At 47.6% G+C, this 18,935-nt stretch overlaps 1 protein-coding gene across 3 annotated transcripts in view; it reads right to left on the reverse strand.

Moving 5' to 3' along the window:
- Positions 1-18,935, reverse strand: part of FLNB (filamin B) — a 73,618-nt gene that overhangs the window by 1,942 nt on the left and 52,741 nt on the right. Inside the window, exons 29-45 of one of the 3 annotated variants that reach the window (XM_056336958.1) lie at positions 17,733-17,980; positions 15,909-15,983; positions 15,082-15,184; positions 14,061-14,201; positions 11,860-11,988; positions 11,206-11,379; positions 10,894-11,052; positions 10,305-10,508; positions 9,562-9,714; positions 9,115-9,237; positions 8,296-8,562; positions 7,725-7,862; positions 7,519-7,634; positions 5,607-5,739; positions 4,397-4,573; positions 1,718-1,936; positions 570-773 (exon numbers count right to left, since the gene is read on the reverse strand). In XM_056336958.1, coding sequence (XP_056192933.1) covers positions 570-773; positions 1,718-1,936; positions 4,397-4,573; positions 5,607-5,739; positions 7,519-7,634; positions 7,725-7,862; positions 8,296-8,562; positions 9,115-9,237; positions 9,562-9,714; positions 10,305-10,508; positions 10,894-11,052; positions 11,206-11,379; positions 11,860-11,988; positions 14,061-14,201; positions 15,082-15,184; positions 15,909-15,983; positions 17,733-17,980 — 2,763 coding nt within the window. The remainder of the gene's footprint in view (positions 1-569; positions 774-1,717; positions 1,937-4,396; positions 4,574-5,606; positions 5,740-7,518; positions 7,635-7,724; positions 7,863-8,295; positions 8,563-9,114; positions 9,238-9,561; positions 9,715-10,304; positions 10,509-10,893; positions 11,053-11,205; positions 11,380-11,859; positions 11,989-14,060; positions 14,202-15,081; positions 15,185-15,908; positions 15,984-17,732; positions 17,981-18,935) is intronic. The other 2 variants (XM_056336959.1, XM_056336960.1) reach the window with 2 other exon arrangements.

Here is an 18,935-nt window from a genome sequence, read left to right on the forward strand (position 1 = left end):
TATAAGAAGGAATTTTATTTTAAAAAGCCTTCAGCCTCATAGAGGCAAGGGTTTATCTGTGCATTTTGCAAAGACCCTGCAGGCTACCACTATCTAACTAGAGCACAGGAGACATTAACACTGCCCGTGAAGGTGAGCAGGCACTGCCTCTCCAGTACTTCGTTAGAAGTTAATAGCAGAGACCAGTGAACACAGCTGGCCTGTAATCCACCCACCACAAAGCTTCCAGGTGATGACGATCAGCACCCAAGGCTTACGGGAACACCTTGCATGGCACGCTGCAATGCACCACGAGGGTTGCTTGAATTCAGCAACCTGTTTGTTCTCACGCCATAACCCTGGGGTTTCTTTCAGGTGCACCCGGCTCAGATAAAGCCATTCGGAGAGGAAACAGCATCTTTACCACCTCTACATTAGGACTGAGTTGGTGAGCACTGTGTGGCATTCAGAGTTTTTCTTTAGAACCAGATCACCACCTCAAGCTCCGAGTTTTAACTTTACAAGCTGGTTTAGGGCAAAAAATGTCCAGTTAAACCACCCTGACATCCCCCTGGTTCCTGTACCCATACCTGCTTTGCTGCAGTCCACAGAGAAGGAGCTTTTCTGACCCACAAAAGCCTTTGAAAGTCCTGCTCCACGGGAAACCACCTTGCTAGCATCCGAGGTGGATTTGGGAATGGCACTATAACAAGTTTCAGTCGATGATCTTGTCACCGACTCTACCAGGATGGAAGAAGTTTCGTTGGCACTGCTTGGGCTAACCAGTCGCTGTCCTGGAAACAGAAAAGATTTCTGACATTCAGGTTCACCCCATCCAAAAGGCATTTACAAGGAGGTTTCAAAACCCTCCTAATGACTAGCATGCATTCTGCATCCAAAATGCATTTTCTGAGAGGAGCAATTTCCTACTTGGGTTTTTAAACTGACATCTTCCAGCAACGCTGGCAACAATCCCATCCCAGAGCCCTCGAGTGGTTAAAGGACCACAGGAACTTCAGGATTCATTAAAGCAAAGCTGGCCACTTAAGAAGAGTTAATTGTGCTCCAATCACCAAATGCTAAAAATGACTTGAGTTGGCAGAAAAGCAGGTGCAATTTTGCAATAACCCATTTTGAAAGCAGAGCATGTCCCAGCCTGGGGGAGCGCAGTCCCTGCCGTCCACTCCCAAGAACATTACCACACCACGGGCACCAGGAGAGGGTTCACTAGCTCAGGGGCAGCAGTAGAAATGAATTCCAGTCTGTGTTTAAACACAGCACTGAAGAGAGAAAGAGCTTCCTAAACCAGCCTTGCTCGCATCATCTAAAAGCCTCCCAGACATTACTGACCTTTGGTTACGTGATACCTGCACCAAAATGAGACCAAGAGGGACAACACTTATGCTACAGGTTTCAGGCTTGGGGGTGGGTGGGAATGGGTAAATAAGCCACATTTCCCTACTCCCAGTGCAAAACCCTAGGGCTAGCTCAGGACTTAATATTCTCCCTTGAAGCTGTTTTACAACCCTCCACTGAGTCAAGCTGGCAAGCTCCGTGACTGATGCTCCTGTAGCCTCTCCTGAGATCCCTCATCTAGGCAGGCTTTGGGGAGAAATGTTTCACTTCTCACGTTTCTGGGCATCTAAACCTGAATGCCACACTGCTATCCTGGAGGAACATATTTGCTGAATGATACAAACTACTTCAGGCACACAGTAAATACTGGTTAGCTTTTTACCTGTAACCTTTGCCTTGAAGGGGCTGCCCACTATGTGGTTAGGTCCACCAAATTTAACTCCAATTAAATAGCTTCCTGGAGCCATGGGTGTGTACATGACTTTGTAACCTTCTGGAGCTTCCTGGCAGTCCATTTTCACCTTTGACGGCCCTTCAATTGTAACAGAGAGGGCACCTGGACCAGCCTTGGTCGTGTTAATGAAAAACTCCGACTGCAGTCCTAGAAAGATTTAGCACAGTAAGACACACTCTTCCTCGCACCCGATGTTACACAGGCAGCCTCAGTTATTAACGAGGAACAGCTAATTTGGTGCAAGACAAGGCTGCAGGCAGGGAGGAACAGCACAGCCCCCACCAGCACCCTTGCAAGGGCTAGGGCTTGCCCCGAGCGGGGGCTCTGCACCCCCGGCAGCCTCCCCACTGGCACCTTGGCTCCCTCCTCTGCTTGTGTTACATGACAGTGTGGCAGAAGAGGCCATGAGAGCCCTTCAGGACCAAAATGGAAGTAGTCTGGCATCAAAAGACTGGCTTAGAGAGAGAGCTCTTAGAACACGAGCCTCCTTTCTGCTGGGTGCCAGAGCCCGCGCCAGCACAGCCAGCTCCTGCCCCGCTGGGCTCGGGAAGGCTCGGAGCCGTCCCACCCTGGACCCTCAATGAGCAGCGAAGAGCCCACAACAAAGCAAGAGATGAGGGGCAGGAGATCTCCTGAAGGAGACGGGTGTTTGAACTGCTCAGCCAGAGCACTCCAAGCAGTTTGTGGAAACAAAAGATTGTTTAATTACAGCATCTGGTTAACGCAGCTGAATTACTGCTGCCAATACTAAGCCAAAGACACAACGGCAGCAACACAAGAAAAAATTAAGCAAGGCTTTCAGCCCCCAAATAATTTACTGTCAACCACTGGCTTCAAATATTTATGATCTTTGGGCTGTTGTATCAGACACTGCTGAGGAGGAATAAAGTGCTTTGAGCTCAATCAAAACCAGGATGGTTATGGGCAAGTTTACGATAGCTGTGACTGAAGCACGCAAGCGTGGTGATAAACTAGGGAGAGGTTTCTAGCCTCTCCACACAAGAGGCTGTTGCAATGCTGGAAGAACCCGGCTCCCACAAGGATTATACCATCTTCCAATGCCTTAGCTGTAAATCTTACTGGCACTGCCTGCCTGGGAAGTAAGGCAGTCAGCTTGCAACACGCACTGCTCAACCAGAGGAAAATTAATTTCCAAAGGCAGCAAGCTTCACAGCTTCTCACTGGAGACTTCTTGCTCCGAAGTCCCTGCTTTTTCCCTGTGCCCCAAATAAAGGCTTGCATTGTTGGAGGCTGCAGACGCACAGCCCTCCTGGGGGCACGTTTCAGGTGCTCAGCCACCAGCTATTGAAACCTTCACAGTAGATCATTGTTTGAAACGCTGCTCGGCGCTCCCAGGGCACTGGGCTTTTGGCAGCGGCCAGGATCCAACAAGGCGGCACAGAGTAACTTTGCTGAAGTTAAACAGTCTATTTAGATTAAAAACAACCCCAAGCACATTCATAGATGGAGAAAAATTCCCCTGTCCCTGATGTATCAGTGGCTAGTATTAATGAGTGCTTTTGTTTCCACCTATTAAAACAGCATAGGCTACAGTATCTTTATTTTACATAGTATACCCACTTGTTTCCAAAACCAACTGCTTGGTTTTTCCAGCACAGCAGAAGCTTCGACTGAATAAATGCAGCATTTTTTTTTTTTTCCAGGGAGACTGAAGGTATGAAATGGAATCCATAAAAGACAGCAGTAGATAGGGTAAGAAAAACTAGCTATCACCTTGCACACCAAAAGGGAAAAAAAAATAAATCACTTTTACTCTGCTTATTCACCTGTGTGTAGGGCCCAAGGAAGCACACAATTAAATAAATGGAAGTGCATATCCTGGAATGTCTTCATACTTTCTTACTAAGGCTATAAATCATATAAATGAAAAAAAAACACCCCTAAACCCTATGTTCTTGAGTTGTGAACTATCAGATGGGGCAGCCACAGCAGATAACTAAAGTGTCAGATTTCCAAGAAGAGTCAGTTCACACACTGCCTCTGAAGCACATATAGCACACTACAATTTGCCGTACTCCCTAGTTTACACATCACGTTACATGAAACTCGCAATTTCTTAGAGGCGCAAGCATTGGAGAAAAGGCAACTGGGTACACTCTGGTACCCGTTTAAGTAACAGGGGTATACAAGTTAAACAAGACTCCTTCAACCAGACAGCCAGCTCAACATCTGCACTCACAAAAAGCCTCTGCCTGGCATTTGCATTGACATTGAGTTCATGTGCAGAAGGGAGCCAGAGCATCCCCGGAGCTCCGAGGGACCACCAGTGTGGAGCTAATCTAACTGGCAAGTCATAGCCCAGCTACTAACCACCTCAAGTGAACTCGTGCCACAGTTGCTGCTTTATAGGTTTTAAATTTGTCAAAGCTCAGAATAGCCTGCAGACTTGCTAATCGATGATCGTTCAGACTTGAGGAGCATGCGAGAAAGCAAAATTAGCCTGTGCCTGGGGTCAGCAGAGAATATGGGTTAGTTCAGCTGCCTTAGGAGGGAAAGTCACATAAACATACGCCTAGGAACAGCTCCTGCCTCTCTCAAAGCCAAAGCGCAAACAGGTCTGTATCGGAGCTGGAAAAGAAGGGTTACCCGTGGTACCGCTCTCCAGGCCGGACCCATACGCCGTGACGAGCGCGGGGTTGCCCGCCTGCCCGGGCTCACCCACGCGCACTTTGAAGGGGCTGCCCACCACGTGGTTTCCGTTGAACTTCACATCAATCGAGTGGATGCCGTTTTCATGGGGGATGAACCGAACGGCATACTTATCTGCAAGAGAGAAGTGGCTTTTCTGACATATCAGAGCTAACAAATAAACCAGCAATTAAACCCAGCACAGGGCCAGTTAGCGACCCAAGCAAAGCTTCTCTAACGCTTTGATGTGTTTTGGTCCCAGCTTAGGTAAACTCAGCTACACTAAGCTCATATATAAGTAGGAAAATGCTGCATTTATCACAGGTGTCGTCACAGGTTGCATTTGCACCTTGTCTACTAGGACCTGATCTCAGCTGTCCTGTAGCCTGCAGGGTGAGTTTTAGGGTACGTGCCTCACACGTGCACTCAGCATGACAGCTTCATCACAGCCCAGCCTGCCAGCGGTCCAGGGAGCGGTGCAAAGAAGGAACGCAGCTGGGAAGAGCAAGCCAGATCTCACCAGCAGGCTGAGCATGCTGCTCTGACACCACAGACACTGCGCCTTTAATAAAGTCATTTAGCAATCTGCTGATATTTAACATTTTTGATCGTGTGTTAACCCACAGGAGGGACTGATCTTCCCTAGCCAGACAGCTGCTGTCTGTCCATAGTACAGACCGTAACTCATTCAGACTTCAAGTGAAAAAGAAAAGCTCATTGCTGAAACAGGTGTTGAGCTTTCTGTAGTGTTTGCTTATATTCAGCTTCCTTGACATTTTGTATGAAGGAGTGAGTGCAAGGTAAAAATGAACTATTAGTCGAAGATGGTAGCATAGCTTTGAAAAATAAACTTCTTCCCTGGCTAAATTCAACAACCACATCATATTTTATTTATGACTAGTATCACTGCACCTTCACTGACAAGCCAAGACTTAAATATCTGTATCTCACACAAGTCAGGGCTCTGTCACTCCATGAGCTCTCTAGGAAAAACACGGACACAACCCTGACCCAACAACCCAACACCAAGAAGTCTTCTCCAAGCAAGGTGCATGCTCCTTGGGCATGCTGCTCGCCAGCCAAAGGGATTAACCTCCCTCACTATGGGGCAGCAAGCACGTTTTGGAGGTCACCCGGTTCGTTTTGACCAATGTAAAGCCATGCTCACCTGGCTCCAGCTCAGACACATGGCACTCTTCTACAGCTCCGGAGGGGCTGTGGACTTTAGCATCGATCTTGCCCTTTGCCCCGTTCAGCCTTATAGCAAAGGATGCCGGCTGATTAACTTTTAATCCAGACTCCTGAGAATGCAACAGTCAGATTAGCAAATGTAAACTTCTTGTTTCAGACAGCGCGAGATTTGTGGCAGGGAAATACCCACTTCAGCACAATTACTGATTTATTTTTTTTCAGATTTCAACAAAAGGCGTAAAGTTGTGACTTGCATTAACTCCCCGGTCAGAAGCTCTCTCCCACTTAGGAGGTGGCTGATTTAGGACTCACACATGCTGACTAGGCTGGTTTTTCCCATGGTAACAGACCGTTTTTGGAAGCCAGACGACTGACAAATCAGGCAGAGGCAGGTTTACAAGACTAGTCATCCGTTATCACCAAGGTCAGCCCCCAGTATTCAGGCACTTGATTTAAAGGATGTTTAAGCTATAGCTCCATTTTCAGCCCCTTCATTCATTCCAGATTCATTCAGGGGAAAAGCCTCTGATAATCCAGTTGTCTGAAAGAGTAATATGCATGTTTATATTTGCCACAAGAGGCTGCATTTAGAACGCCACCACAAGACTTCTTAACATGAGAAAGCAATTTAAAACATGAAACCAGATGTTGCCGCGCTGTCAGGCCATCGGTGGAAGGCGAGGCAGCGGCATCCGTGCCGCAACGGGTCTCAACCAGAGCAGCCCATGCAGCTATCTGGCAGTAATATTTTATGCTTAACATACTTTACCTGATTATTATTATTTTTTTTTTTCAAATAAATCCTGAAGAGGGAAATAAATGCAACTGAGTAGAACTGAGGTACAACGTATAAAGCAAGTCCCTGATGCGGGTTTTGTGGAAGCTGATGCTGCGCACCGTGCTCCGTTACCGAATACTCAGCTTTATCTGCCTCTCCAGGACTTAATTGAAGTGAGTATTCCTGTCAAAGAGTCTTTAAATGAAACACAAGAGAAACATCAATACCACAGCGACTAATTAACGCCCTTGTAACTCCTGGTTAGAAGAGATACTATTGGATCAGGCTGTCACGACTGATTTACGCAGGCAAGGTGGAGGAGCCCTGCAGCCCAGGCAAACGCCACGGAACCACAGCTGGGACATACCCCAAAAAATGCCTCGACTGAAGCACTAATTGCTGATCACCACTCGATGAGGACTGAGGTACAGTATCTTTAGACACAGATTCTCAGTCTCACTCACATCCAAGTTTCTGGCTTTGGAGATTTAAGTCAGGCCTTTAACGTTACCTGTATTTTAATGTACATAACCACACACACACACACACACGATATGGTGAGGTTAACAGAGGGATGAGCCCAGACCAACCGCAAAACTGTGAATCACTCTGGGATGTGACTGTGTGGTTTTGTTACCCCCTCACGGCGGGGCCCCTCCATCTGTCCATGCCAACGCTCCAGCCAGGCTGCAGCAGCATCCCAGCCCCCAGCCCAGCTCTCCAGTCCATGTGCCAGCCGAGTAACTTGGCACCAGCACCATCACTGGTGAGTCACGTCCATCTTTCAGTTCTCCTTAACCTTCCCCTAGCTAACAGAGTGGAAAGCAAGTTTTAGCTCCTCAGTGCTACCTTCTAGAGCCTCTTATTCTTAATTCCCAAACCTTACCACCTGTAATACACTCAGCTGAGCCTTCTGCCTTCAAGTTCTGGCAAGACAGAACCAGGCCAGCTCTACCAGCCCAGGTTACCACGGGCCAGTGGCCAAAAACCTCTCTCTGGCTGCAAGATGCAAGGCTATTACTAAGGAAAAAGGACAACCATTTTGGTCTTGGAGAACAAGGACGAAATCAGTCTGTGTAGCAAGTTGTGGAGATGTTTCCTTGTGTCTCACCTGAAGGCTAGTGACAGTGAGCCTGCGAGCATCATCGGAGGGGGCGATGACTGGAACCAGGTAGGGGCTTTCAGGAATGTGCTCGTCATTGAACTTTATGGACACCTCATAGTTGCCTGCAGGGAGAAAAGCAGCAGTGAGTGCCCTTAGCTTCTCTTGAAGTAGCATCTGGTGTTATTTTGGTACCAATTGGTGTCAGTACATACCTGGCTCTTGTGCTATGTATGATACACCACAAGATCCATTTTTATGGTCCTCAAAGGCGATTTCTGCTTTACTTGGGCCTTCTACAGCAATAGACAGGCCTCCAGCTCCAGCTTCCCGCGTCCATATACTGAACTCAGCTGTTGAAGCACACGAGAGCACACACAAGCCTAAGTCTGCTGCGTGGCAGCTTCTTCCTAACAGACCATGCAGCATTCCATACTTATGTATACGAAGAACACTACCTTGTCCCATCATCCTGGCTGATAACGCTTAGCAGTTTCTCCAAGAAGCTCCTACTAGCCTTGAATTAATCAGCCCTGTATAACACACCTTATGACCTCAAGCTCATCCTGCGAGAGCAGGTTCCAAAACGCCCATCTCCAGACTTCTCCATCCGCATGGAGATTGCAACAGCAACATTATTTCTCTGTGTTTCTCCCCTGACCACCCCTGGCTTGGGGCGACCCTACAGCGTTACACCAAGCTCTGCTCAAGCTCCCAGAGCAGAGGCCACCAGAACCCAAAGCACTGGGCTGCAGACCTGTGCCCAGTGGACACTGGAGGACTCACCTGGGATGCCCGTCTCTCCACGCTTCAGCCCTGGCCCACCAGCTCTCACTTTGTGGGCTCCTCCCTCGCCCAGCGGCCCCACGGTGAACTGGAAGGGGCTGCCCAGCACCGGCTGCCCTCTGTATTTGACATCCACAGTGTGGACCCCCATTTCTTGTGGCACAAAGCGGACACAATAGGTGTTTTTGTCAGCTTCCATGATTTCGGCGTCAGAGTTTCTCCCAGAGGGACTAGTTACCTGGGCTGTCATATCCCCACAATCAATTTCTAACAAGAAGAGAATAAAAAAAAATCACAGATTAGAGAGTGACAAAGAGGGTTGGTATTTTGTTTTTGGAAGCAGGACCTGAGCTGGAGTTATCACACGGTACAAATGACAGAAAAGGCACGCGGGTGCCGGTCTGCACGCTCAGCTGGACGCGAGCAGCGAGCCTAGCCAGTGACCACTTACGAGGTGCTACAGAGGCAGCTGAAGGAAGTGGCCCGTGGGATTCACCTTTGCCAGCCAGCCATACAAACAGTTAAGAGCCAACACGACCATCTCAAAACCGTGGAGACAGGGCGAGCTGTGCAGCCTGTTCTCCAGCCTGCTGTACACAGAACAGATGAAGGCCCCCCTGGTATTTGTTTCTCCATATGTTGATCACGGTCATGCTTATTTTTAACAGTTTGAAGACAACACACTACCAGTGTTTCTTCCCTAAACTATCTTAATATGAGGATGTCTTAACAACACTGAAATTCCTGTTTCCACTGTTTCAGGTACACCCACGCTATACAAGTGCAAGTTATGGTGATGAGGATAAGGACGTTGCTTACCTGGAATTTTTAGGTTCAGATCACATATGCTTCCTACTGTTGCAACAGAGGGAGCCCGCCTTGTTCGTGTGATGCTCTCCTTAATTCTTCCTTCACCACTTATCTTCACAGTAAATGGGCTGCCTGTAAGTACCACAGCAAGTTACTCCTCCTCTGCTCCTTATACGCTGCATCGAGGGAAGGAGGGGAAGCTTCTCTGGCTTGTAGTGGACCACAGGGCAAGTTTTAGAGCCAGCTAACAGTCAGGTCCAAGTGAATTACACCCATGCAAACAGAAAAGTTATGGATGTTTGCTGCTTGTGGAGGGCACTGGTACGACCCTCCTTGAACCTTTGGGACTTACGGTCCGATCCAGATCACACAGCCCACCCACAGCTCCACTGTGCTGGCCACCTAGGTAAGGCTTTTGTTGTACTAACCAAAAAGCCACCCAACACTTCTGCTTACCTGGAATATGTTCATCTGCAAATTTAGTGGACACAATGTACACGCCAGGTACAGTTGGGAAATAGGACACTTTGCAGGTTCCGTCTTCTAGGTCTTCAGTTTGGATATCTACCTTGCTGGGTCCTTCAACTGCCAGTGAGATTCCAGCATAACCTACAACACAGCTAAGTTAGCCTCAGATTTCCATAGTGCTCTTCTAAATTTGACATAAAATAGTCCAAACCCGTAGCAGTAGCTAGTCGGTAGGTTTGTATCTTAATGGGCACACGGGAGTTGCATGATGCCTTAATGACACTTTTGTAGTCCTAATCAGTCAAATATTCAAGGCACAGCATGCATTCACAGCTCCTAAAATGCTCTGACCACATTAAAGTTAGCTTCAAAGACTGTGGCCAAGGGTCCACATTAAACCAACAGGGAAGTCTCTTGCTCGTTTCCTTTTTGCTGTACACGATACTAGAACCAGCACCATCAAATGAAAGAAAAGCTTCATGAGTGTCTCAGTGACAGTTCCTGCCGGCTGTAACAAAGACATCAGCCAAAACAACGCAAAGCATCTTAGAAGCTTGTAGCATTATCTGTAGTTAATAACTGACAATAATGACTGTGCATCCTTAATACACCATTTGCATCTGCTGGTTTTTGGCTCGTGATCTGGTGGTCACATGGAGGGAGGGAAGGCTCTCATTTAGAGATGATACATAACACACAGCATCTCATAGTCCCATTGCTATGGAACTAACCTGCATCTCTTGTGTCTATAATGAAGTCACACATTTCAAAGGTTCGTCCTTCTACCAAGCCGCGTCCAAAAACTCTTGCTCGTCTGGCATCTCCTATCTCAGACTGGACCACCATGATTGTTACAGGGCTGTTTGGTACATGGCTCCCGTTCTTCTTGATGCTAACCAGATGTTCTCCCACTTCTCGTGGAATGAATGAGATGCCTACAAAGCACAGAAATGTGACGAAGTTACTCACTTTTTATGCCTGTCGTACTTGATTTAAATGCTTTAATCACACCAAATGAAATACTGAAAGAGCACTGTCTTTACACATGTTGAAGTGTTACTCTCAAATGGGCCACAAAGCCATTCACATATGCTGAAAAAAGCACTTCAATCACAATGTGGCACGTCACATGCAAGCTAACGCAAGAGGTCATTCTTCATACTCTTCTGTCTTTGGCCAACTGTACCAAACAATACCAACTGCTTAGTTTGACAACAATCTTCTGAGAAGAAGCAAAGAAATCAGGTTTTTTACATAGCAAAGCAAACTGGAGTAGGGGCTACTATACTACTCTCTCAGATCAAGACTGTCAGAGCTTACCAATGTGGTTGTTGGGTAGCCTCTTCAGAAGACAAGGCTCATCACGACCTGATGGGGCTTTAACGCTGGCTGTTAGAAGACTGAGATCAGTCTCACTGATGTCCAACAAAAAGTCAGCAGCAGAACCAAGCTTAACCTGGGACCGTCTTCTGTTATCATCTGAATATATAAAGAGAAACAAGTCAGAAAATATTACAAGGTTAGCTGCAGAACAAGTCAGAGGACTTCACATTCCTGCCACAAACCAGGTCCCCCATGCTATCAGAGATTAATTTTCATTATGAAGTGCTTTCAGAAGTCTAAACTTTATACCTGTGATCTTGGCCGTGAACGGACTGCCTGGGATGTGCTTGTCATTGTACTTGACCAGGATGCTGTAATTCCCAGGTAGAGTAGGCAGGTACGTGACTGTGCACGTCCCATCTTTGTTATCAATGCAGCTGATCTCTGCTTTTGAAGGTCCTTCAATAGCCAAGTTCAGCCCACCTAGGAAACAAGGAGAACAGCACTTCTGTAAATCTTCCTGCACACCAAGTCCAAAGGCTTGGTCCAAAGAGGAAGATCCAGTACTTGGTACTGGAAATGCAGCTCAGATGCATGTTTTCTAAGGACAGCAGCAAAAGGAGCTCAGGCCAATCCACTAAGACCACAACTCTGTTCAGTCTGTGAGATTTATCTAACAGTGATTCCACATCCAGTCATCACCCATGACATCTAAGCTGCTCTCAGTTTATTTCTAATTAAATGAATCATTTGCACCCTGTACCACAGGGTACATCTACTGCTCTCGGGCAGAGGTAATAAAACAGTTTTTACTGCAAGTTACAGCCTGGTATTTGCACAAGTCATTTGTATCACACCAGAGATTCACAGGTGGACAGATGAATGCAAATCAACGCTGACGTGCATTACACTTCCAAGAAGTTCCTAGTTTAGGGTAGGATGGGTTTTAAAGAACAGACTTACCCTCTCCTGCATCTTCAGTGATAATGGTGAAAGTGGCTAGTTTATTGGCAACCCCATAAACGAGGCCAGGCCCGTAAGCAGACACACTGCCGCTGTTTGGATAATTCACATAGAACTGCAGAGGGCTCTCTAAAGGGAAAAACCAAAAGGAGCACTTTTGAGTGGCCTGGACTACAAGAATAAAACAAACATGAAGCTGCTGTGGCCCGATGGGATCTTATGCTTACTGATACCCATGTTCTTCAATGCCATTCTCACTACTTGATATTTGAAGAATCTTTATGTCACTGAAATGCAATTTTAAAAAAACAAAGACCCCCCCAACAAAACACCAAATGAATAAGCCTCCCCTTTTGCCTTCAAAAGACACTTCTCCACAATTTGTTCCACATCGTCGTGACAAAGTATGTGTTACTCAAATTGCCAGAGATAAGCTTCAATGATGTTGTAAAGGGTCTTATTCATTACAAGTCTATTTTTAGCATGTTAAATCGGAACATGACTCAGAAGCAGGCTTTCAGTTCAAGCACAGATCCTGAATTTTGGTAGCTCGGAATTAGGAACTAGCACAGCACATTGTCTGGCTCAATGAACCTGAACCAGCAAATTTGAAGGGTATCCAAAAACAAATTTGCCAGCCTCAGATTAGCTAAGCTGGTGCACAAAAACAAGAAGTACAGTCACCAACAGCCAATAATGGTTCCAAAAAAAGGCACAGATAGCTCTTAAGTACAAAGCTAGATTTTGCAGCTGAGAGAGTAGCAAGTTTGATTCATGACAGCCTTCAAGAAGGACACATTATGGCACATCATCTTTCTGTGAGGCGCAGTGCAGTGGTCTTACTGAACCGACACATCTGACAGTCTGGCACTTCGGGAGGTGCTATATTCATACAAAGGGCTGAAGACACTGAGGCAGCACCATGCACCACGCTATCAAGCTCCCTGTAGAAGAATGGCTGCAGAAGCGTGGCCTTAGAATCTCTGAAGATCTGCACAATCCAGGCCTGCTATTAGAATAGGCCTGCAATTAGAATTGTGCTGAAGTTGCTGTGCTGAAGATAACAAGAAAGGTAGCCTTGAGCTATTCTTGAATCCTGAGACCGAGTAATTATGTTGTGCCAACAGGCCGTGGCTGTAACAAGATACAGCTGCTGGGCAAGCAGGTGCAGGGCCAAGAGAGATAGGGAGCGGTACGGGAATATAGGGAGGAACAAACTACAAGGCTGAAGCACAGCAACACAATTAGCTACATGGATAGAATGCTTATTTTAGTCATGATAATTAGGGGTGTGAGAACCGCGCGCGTTTAGAGACTACTAACCAATTATATTTCTGCTTTACGAATATGCACGTGTATCAGTTCTATGTAAGTAGTGTTATAATAAAGTTGAGCAAGATGCATAACTCATATTGAGCGTCTTCTTGACTCCGGCGAACACTTCTTCCAACAGCCCCCCACTTTAGCCCAAGTTATCCTGTGTTTCTGTACACCAACAGAACCAGCAGCCCAGTCCTCTCATGCCCACACATCCTTCTACAGAGCTGCCCCTTTTCGCCCCAGCCCCACGCAACCGGCATGCCCGTGGGGCAGCCCCAGACGAGGCACAGCTTCAGCTGGGGAGCTGGCAAGTAAGGACAAGAGAAGAAAGAGGGAATGAAAGGCAGTGGTTGCTGTTTGTTAAGAGGCAGCCAGGAAGAAAGAATGATTACAGCATAGTGTGCATGTGTGTTTTATTTTATTGCAATGAGATGGAAAGAGTAGCTATAGTGTTTTAGCCACTTAGTCCTCCCCACAGATTGGAGATTTTATGCCAGTGCAGTTTTTTTAAGGATAAACGTACACTGTAACCACCAGTTTTGCTGAGCACCATGGCAGTAAATTTGAACTTGAAAAAAAACCGGTAGTTAGAAAATGGCATGTTTCTTCTTCATAATAAAAACGCCACAAAAACTAGTTTCAAAAACCAAAATCCATTTTAAGCCTGGCTGGTACTATTAAACCACACTGGAAGCTCACATGTGCCAGCACTTAGTCCTTTGCTTTAGCTGCTCTCTGGACTGCTTGCAGATGAACTGCCTCTGAACGGTAAGACGTCTTACTGCAGCATATACAACTAAGCTATAGAAACCTCACCAGGGAGCAGATGTACCAGCAGGACACTGCGCTCGGATTTGTCTCGCCTGCTTTGTCAGACTCACCTGGGATGTGCTTTCCCATATATTTTATGTGCATTTCATGCAGCCCGACCTCAGTAGGAGCGTATCTCACTGTTACTGTGCCGTCTTTGTTATCCACAATATCTGGCGTATCCGTCTTTCCAGAGGGCATGTGTACTTCACCTACAAAAAGCCACCATGGGAGTTACAGAAGGAGAAGCTGCTTGCTTCCCCTCTCCCACCCACAAAGAATTGTCTAGCCATGTTAAACAAGTATTTTAAATTGTTAAATTCCTTACCCACAGGCACAAATAGGAGACTAATGGGAACACTAACCAGACATGTTTTCTGCTTAAGCTACATGAATACAATGCAGTGGTAGACATCTGGCAAACAGTTCTGTGACCTTACAAACTCCACAGGCAGGGCTGTTTGCTGCAGCCACTGAAATTTCCACAGCAAGCCCAAGGAAAGGCACCGATCTGCCTTGTTGCTCCCTCTCCTGCAGCAATTTTGAAAAAAAGATTGACTGTCTCTTCAACAGGGACAGACCAGAGCTTGGGGTGGGATTGCTGAGCTAGAAGGCAGGAGGGGACACAGCCCATGTGTGCAGGAGCTTAGCGCAGCCAGGGTGATGCTCTCATCTGCCAGACCCGTGGAAAAGCGCTCACTTGCCCTGAAGCAGGTCTGTGATATGAATGCAGGATTAGACTGCTTTGCAGCATCTGCACAAAGTAAATAACGGAGCTTATCAAGGGTGCATGTGGCTGCTCCAGAAGGAAAAAAGCAGCAACAGGTCCTACAGTGCAGGAGCTCATAGCGTGGCCCTGAGGACCATGGCAGCACCAAGAACACCCTCATTTAACTCAAACCATTAGCAGGGCGTATCCTACTCACCCTTAGTGTACACCACTTGATGTGAAATTAAACAACTAAGTTGCTGGCAGGATAAAATCCTCCCCCGCAGGCTGTGGTCTAGACCACCCAGACTGTTAGCTGCAAATGGATAAACATGCTAACAAAAAGCAAAACCTCCCCAAGAGGCTATGCATACATCGGGTACCTGTTATTTCTCCTTTCCTTACGGCAAAAGGGATAACCATATCAAAGGGCCTGAATCCCATGCCGTTCATGTCTCCAACTGGGACATAAGCTTCTTCCGCGACCTAAAGGAAGCAAAAGGATGGGTCACTTCAAACCGGATGGCAGACCCAAATGAGCACTGAGCAACTCCACTGTGAGCACAAGCAGAAGGAAGTGTGCAGTGATTATCACAGCCAGCCACAGGACTGAGCTCAACCAGAGCAGCGTCCGGCCAAGCTTTCCTTCACAACACCACCACACCGCGCAGCAGAGTGAATCAAACACGGTGCGAATGGAAGACATGCTGGAAAAAAGTTAAAGAGATCAAAATGGAACACAAAGGGATGGAAGACAATGTAGCGCACGCAAGACCCAGAGTGGCTCCATCTGAAAGGATTTAGTTGCTTAAGGCCTGGAAGAGAAAGTGATTTTTGAATGGGGTAGAGTGATTGCAACACAAAATGGACAAAAGAAACACATTTCACAATGCGACTCTGGACTAAAGACACTGTGCTGTTTTACTGGGAACACAAAGCAATGCACTCAGGTTGCTTTTGCCAACAGTAGACATTGCAGAAGTAGAAGCTGTAGGTGTAATGATCCTCTTCATGTTTAAATGAGAGTTTATTTGCAGACTCTCTTCAAGCAGCAAAGAAAAAACAAGGTCTGGATCCCAAGAACAATTGATCAAACAGAAAGAATGAACACAATGACCAGAGCAATTCAAGCAGTCCCAAGAAGCAGGCTGTCATCTGAAATAGAATACAGACGGGGGGAAAACAGCTGAAATATGTAAAAAGTGTGTACCCAAGGGCGGAATCCTGGGGGGGAGGCGCCCACTGGCTCCTGCGACCGCACGGCAGCATCATCTGCATCTACAGCCTGGGCAGGGGTAAAGGCCGGTTAGGTGTTATTCTGGCACAGAGGCATTCCCACCTTTCACAGTACAGAATGCTCAGCTCCTTCCAGCTCCTCAACACCTTCCTCCCACCATGCAGCCCTCCCAGTCCTCTCACCATCACAAGAACCTGGATCCAGCCAGGGGAACTGGGAAACTGCCCATATGCGCAGGTGCTGGGCACTGGGGAAAGCCACCAGCTGCACCGCAAAGGGACAAAGCTGGTACGTGCTGTTGTTGGGAGCTTGGGAGGGAAGCTGAAAAGCAGTGCCTGAACACTGGTGGAATTGAATTTCAGAGGTGCTGGTTTGTGGGTCTGGGGCAGGGAGGGAAGGGAAAGGTTTAAACCTAATATGCGAGCCCCCAAGCGCTGCAGAGCACGGCGTACGAGCTGGGAGGCAGGGCAGCCTGCTGCCGTGGGAAGGCTGCTCCCGGCTCACGCACTTGGGTGAACGACCCAGCCCACGTGCAGTCATAGCTGCAAAGCCATTCTTCTGATTCATAGCTGGGATAGCGTTGTCAAGACACCCAATGTGTTTTCCCCTGGCGCAGCCTCCCTTCCCACCCGGCATGCCAAGAGGATGACTTGCAAAATCCCACCTCCCCCACTTAACCCAACCGGAGTGGCTGGGGCTGACGCCCCCTCGCACCGTCCCACTGTGCTCAGCCACCCCAGCTCCCCTGGCCCCTTTACACCACTGCAAACCAACCTAACAAAATAACCTTCCGGAAACTTATCCACGGAAAGACTCCGCTAAGAAAACCATTGCAAAACAGAAATACCGCTGTTGCACTGCTTTCTGTCCCCAGCTGAGACACCCAAGTCAAACATGCATGGCGGCAGTCAGCTAGGGAGTGGGAATGTTGGCTCCCTGACCTCGAGAGGTTATTTCCTGCAGTAAGCTCTGAGCGGCAACCAAGGGAGTCATTTTTCTCATTAAAATCTTCAGAGACACCAGCAGCGACCAGCCAGGGTGGCAGGTAGGAAGAGCCCAGCCCCGAGGACTCACCCGTGGGCTCCGGCCAGGCTCAGGTACAGCCACACGGTTTCATGGACCGAGACCTGCCAGGGGCCACCTCGGCTGAGGTTACAAGACCAAGACTTGTTTTGCAAACATGGGGAGCTGTTCTTCACATGAAGGGCTTCTGTGAGCCCCGAAAGGCACCTGGCCTGCTCCTCAGGGAGCCTGGGGTTCTGTTTGCTTTTTACACCTAAACACGCTGAAGTACTGCACGCTGGAAAGAACATAATTAGAAGGAGAGGGATTTGGCTATAACAGTTTAACTAGCGCTTGCAAATCATTTTTAAGTGCGAGCTAACGGCCTGCTTCCCTGGGATCTGTCAGCAGACCGTTCCTTATTTCAGGGTCAACATTCTAAGGAGTGAGACACGGACAAGCCAGAGCACTGTATCTGACATCGGCTGAAGTAATTAGTTGCAGCCCAATTACAACCACTCTTCCATCATTTAGAAAGAGAACTACGTGTCAGGAAATGAAAAAATGAATTTGGCTCAGAGAAGTCAAGTCTTCATCCTCTGACGGCTTCTACCCTTCTTCACTTAATTGTGTTGCCTGCTCAAAATAAACTCTGCAAGTAACAAGGATTCATTAGCTCCTGCTAGTCTAATAAATGCCTAAACACACACTTACACACAGAGTTAACCTATCACTAAATAAAACGTGGCAGCAGGAATCCGAGTGGGAGGTATTTTCAGAGCAGAGCTGGCTTACCATGACAGTGAAAGGACTGTTGGGAATGTCCACCCCACCAAAGCGGACATAAATCACATAGGTTCCTGGTTTGGCGGCAGTGTAGAAGATATCGTAAGTCCCATCCTCATTTTCAACAACATCTGCTTCAGCTTCTGTCCCATCTGGCGTCAGGACAGTGCACGTCACTTTTCCCTTCCCTGCTGATTTGGCGTCTACCACAAACCCGACCTCCTCACCAGTCCTCACAGTGGGTGCAATTCCAGGACCTACAAGGCAATTTTCATTACAGAAAGCGTTCAGAGGATGGTTTTCCCAGGCAGGCCGCCCACTAGGCGCCTGGGAAGCACAGCATCAGAATGGCAGTCCCAGGGACCCACAGGCGTGGGTTTGGGAGCAGATGTACAACAGGGGACGTTCCCAGTGTTGGTCAGCACAGCCGCCTGCAAGAGCTGGGCACCAGCCTTCCTTCTCCTCTGCAATCAGAGGGGCTGGATGAGAACACAGCAGGGAAAAAAACTACGTTTGAAGGAAGCAATGCCTTAACCCATAGTCCTACAGCCCTACTCCTTTATTCAGAGCCAAAAGCACTATCTTCTGCCCTGGCCAGGGACTCGGCTGTCACTGCTTTAACATCAATCTCCCTGTGTAGGCAGCTATAAAGGGTGCAGGAGCAGCCATGGCCATGTTTCCTCCTACATTACCCACAGACGATTTTCCACTGTTCTGCCACACATCCCAAAAAAAGAAAGTCATGAAACAATGCCCAAATTGGAGCAATTGGATCCAGCCTGAAGAACGCTGTGTTTAAATGAGAACCACGGAGTATTACTTGCAGTACACATTTAATACTCCTGCTTTTGACCGGCACTTGTTACCAGGTAAATGGCTCCTTTTCAAATGGCAACGAATCTGCCATTTTTGTACTTTTGACCATATTCCAGCATCTACTCCTATGGCGACCGTATTCCAGCTCTACAGCGGAGAGTCAGAGGCACTTCTTGGAAAGGGGAAATTTAAGCTGGCATTTGAGAGTAGTGACCATCACAGTTATTTTGAATAGTCAGCGACCCCAGTTACTTTGAAGAGTATCAGATTCAACCATTAAGGCCTCTTTTAAACAAACTCTGAAGCAAAGGGGATACCTGCCGCTCTGTGTTTTCCATTGTGCCGTTTCTGTTTAAGCAGGCTTGAAAGCAGCCAGCTGCCAGACAGGCACCGGGT

Source organism: Falco biarmicus, chromosome 4, assembly GCF_023638135.1.
Source record: "Falco biarmicus isolate bFalBia1 chromosome 4, bFalBia1.pri, whole genome shotgun sequence".
Lineage (NCBI taxonomy): Eukaryota > Metazoa > Chordata > Aves > Falconiformes > Falconidae > Falco > Falco biarmicus.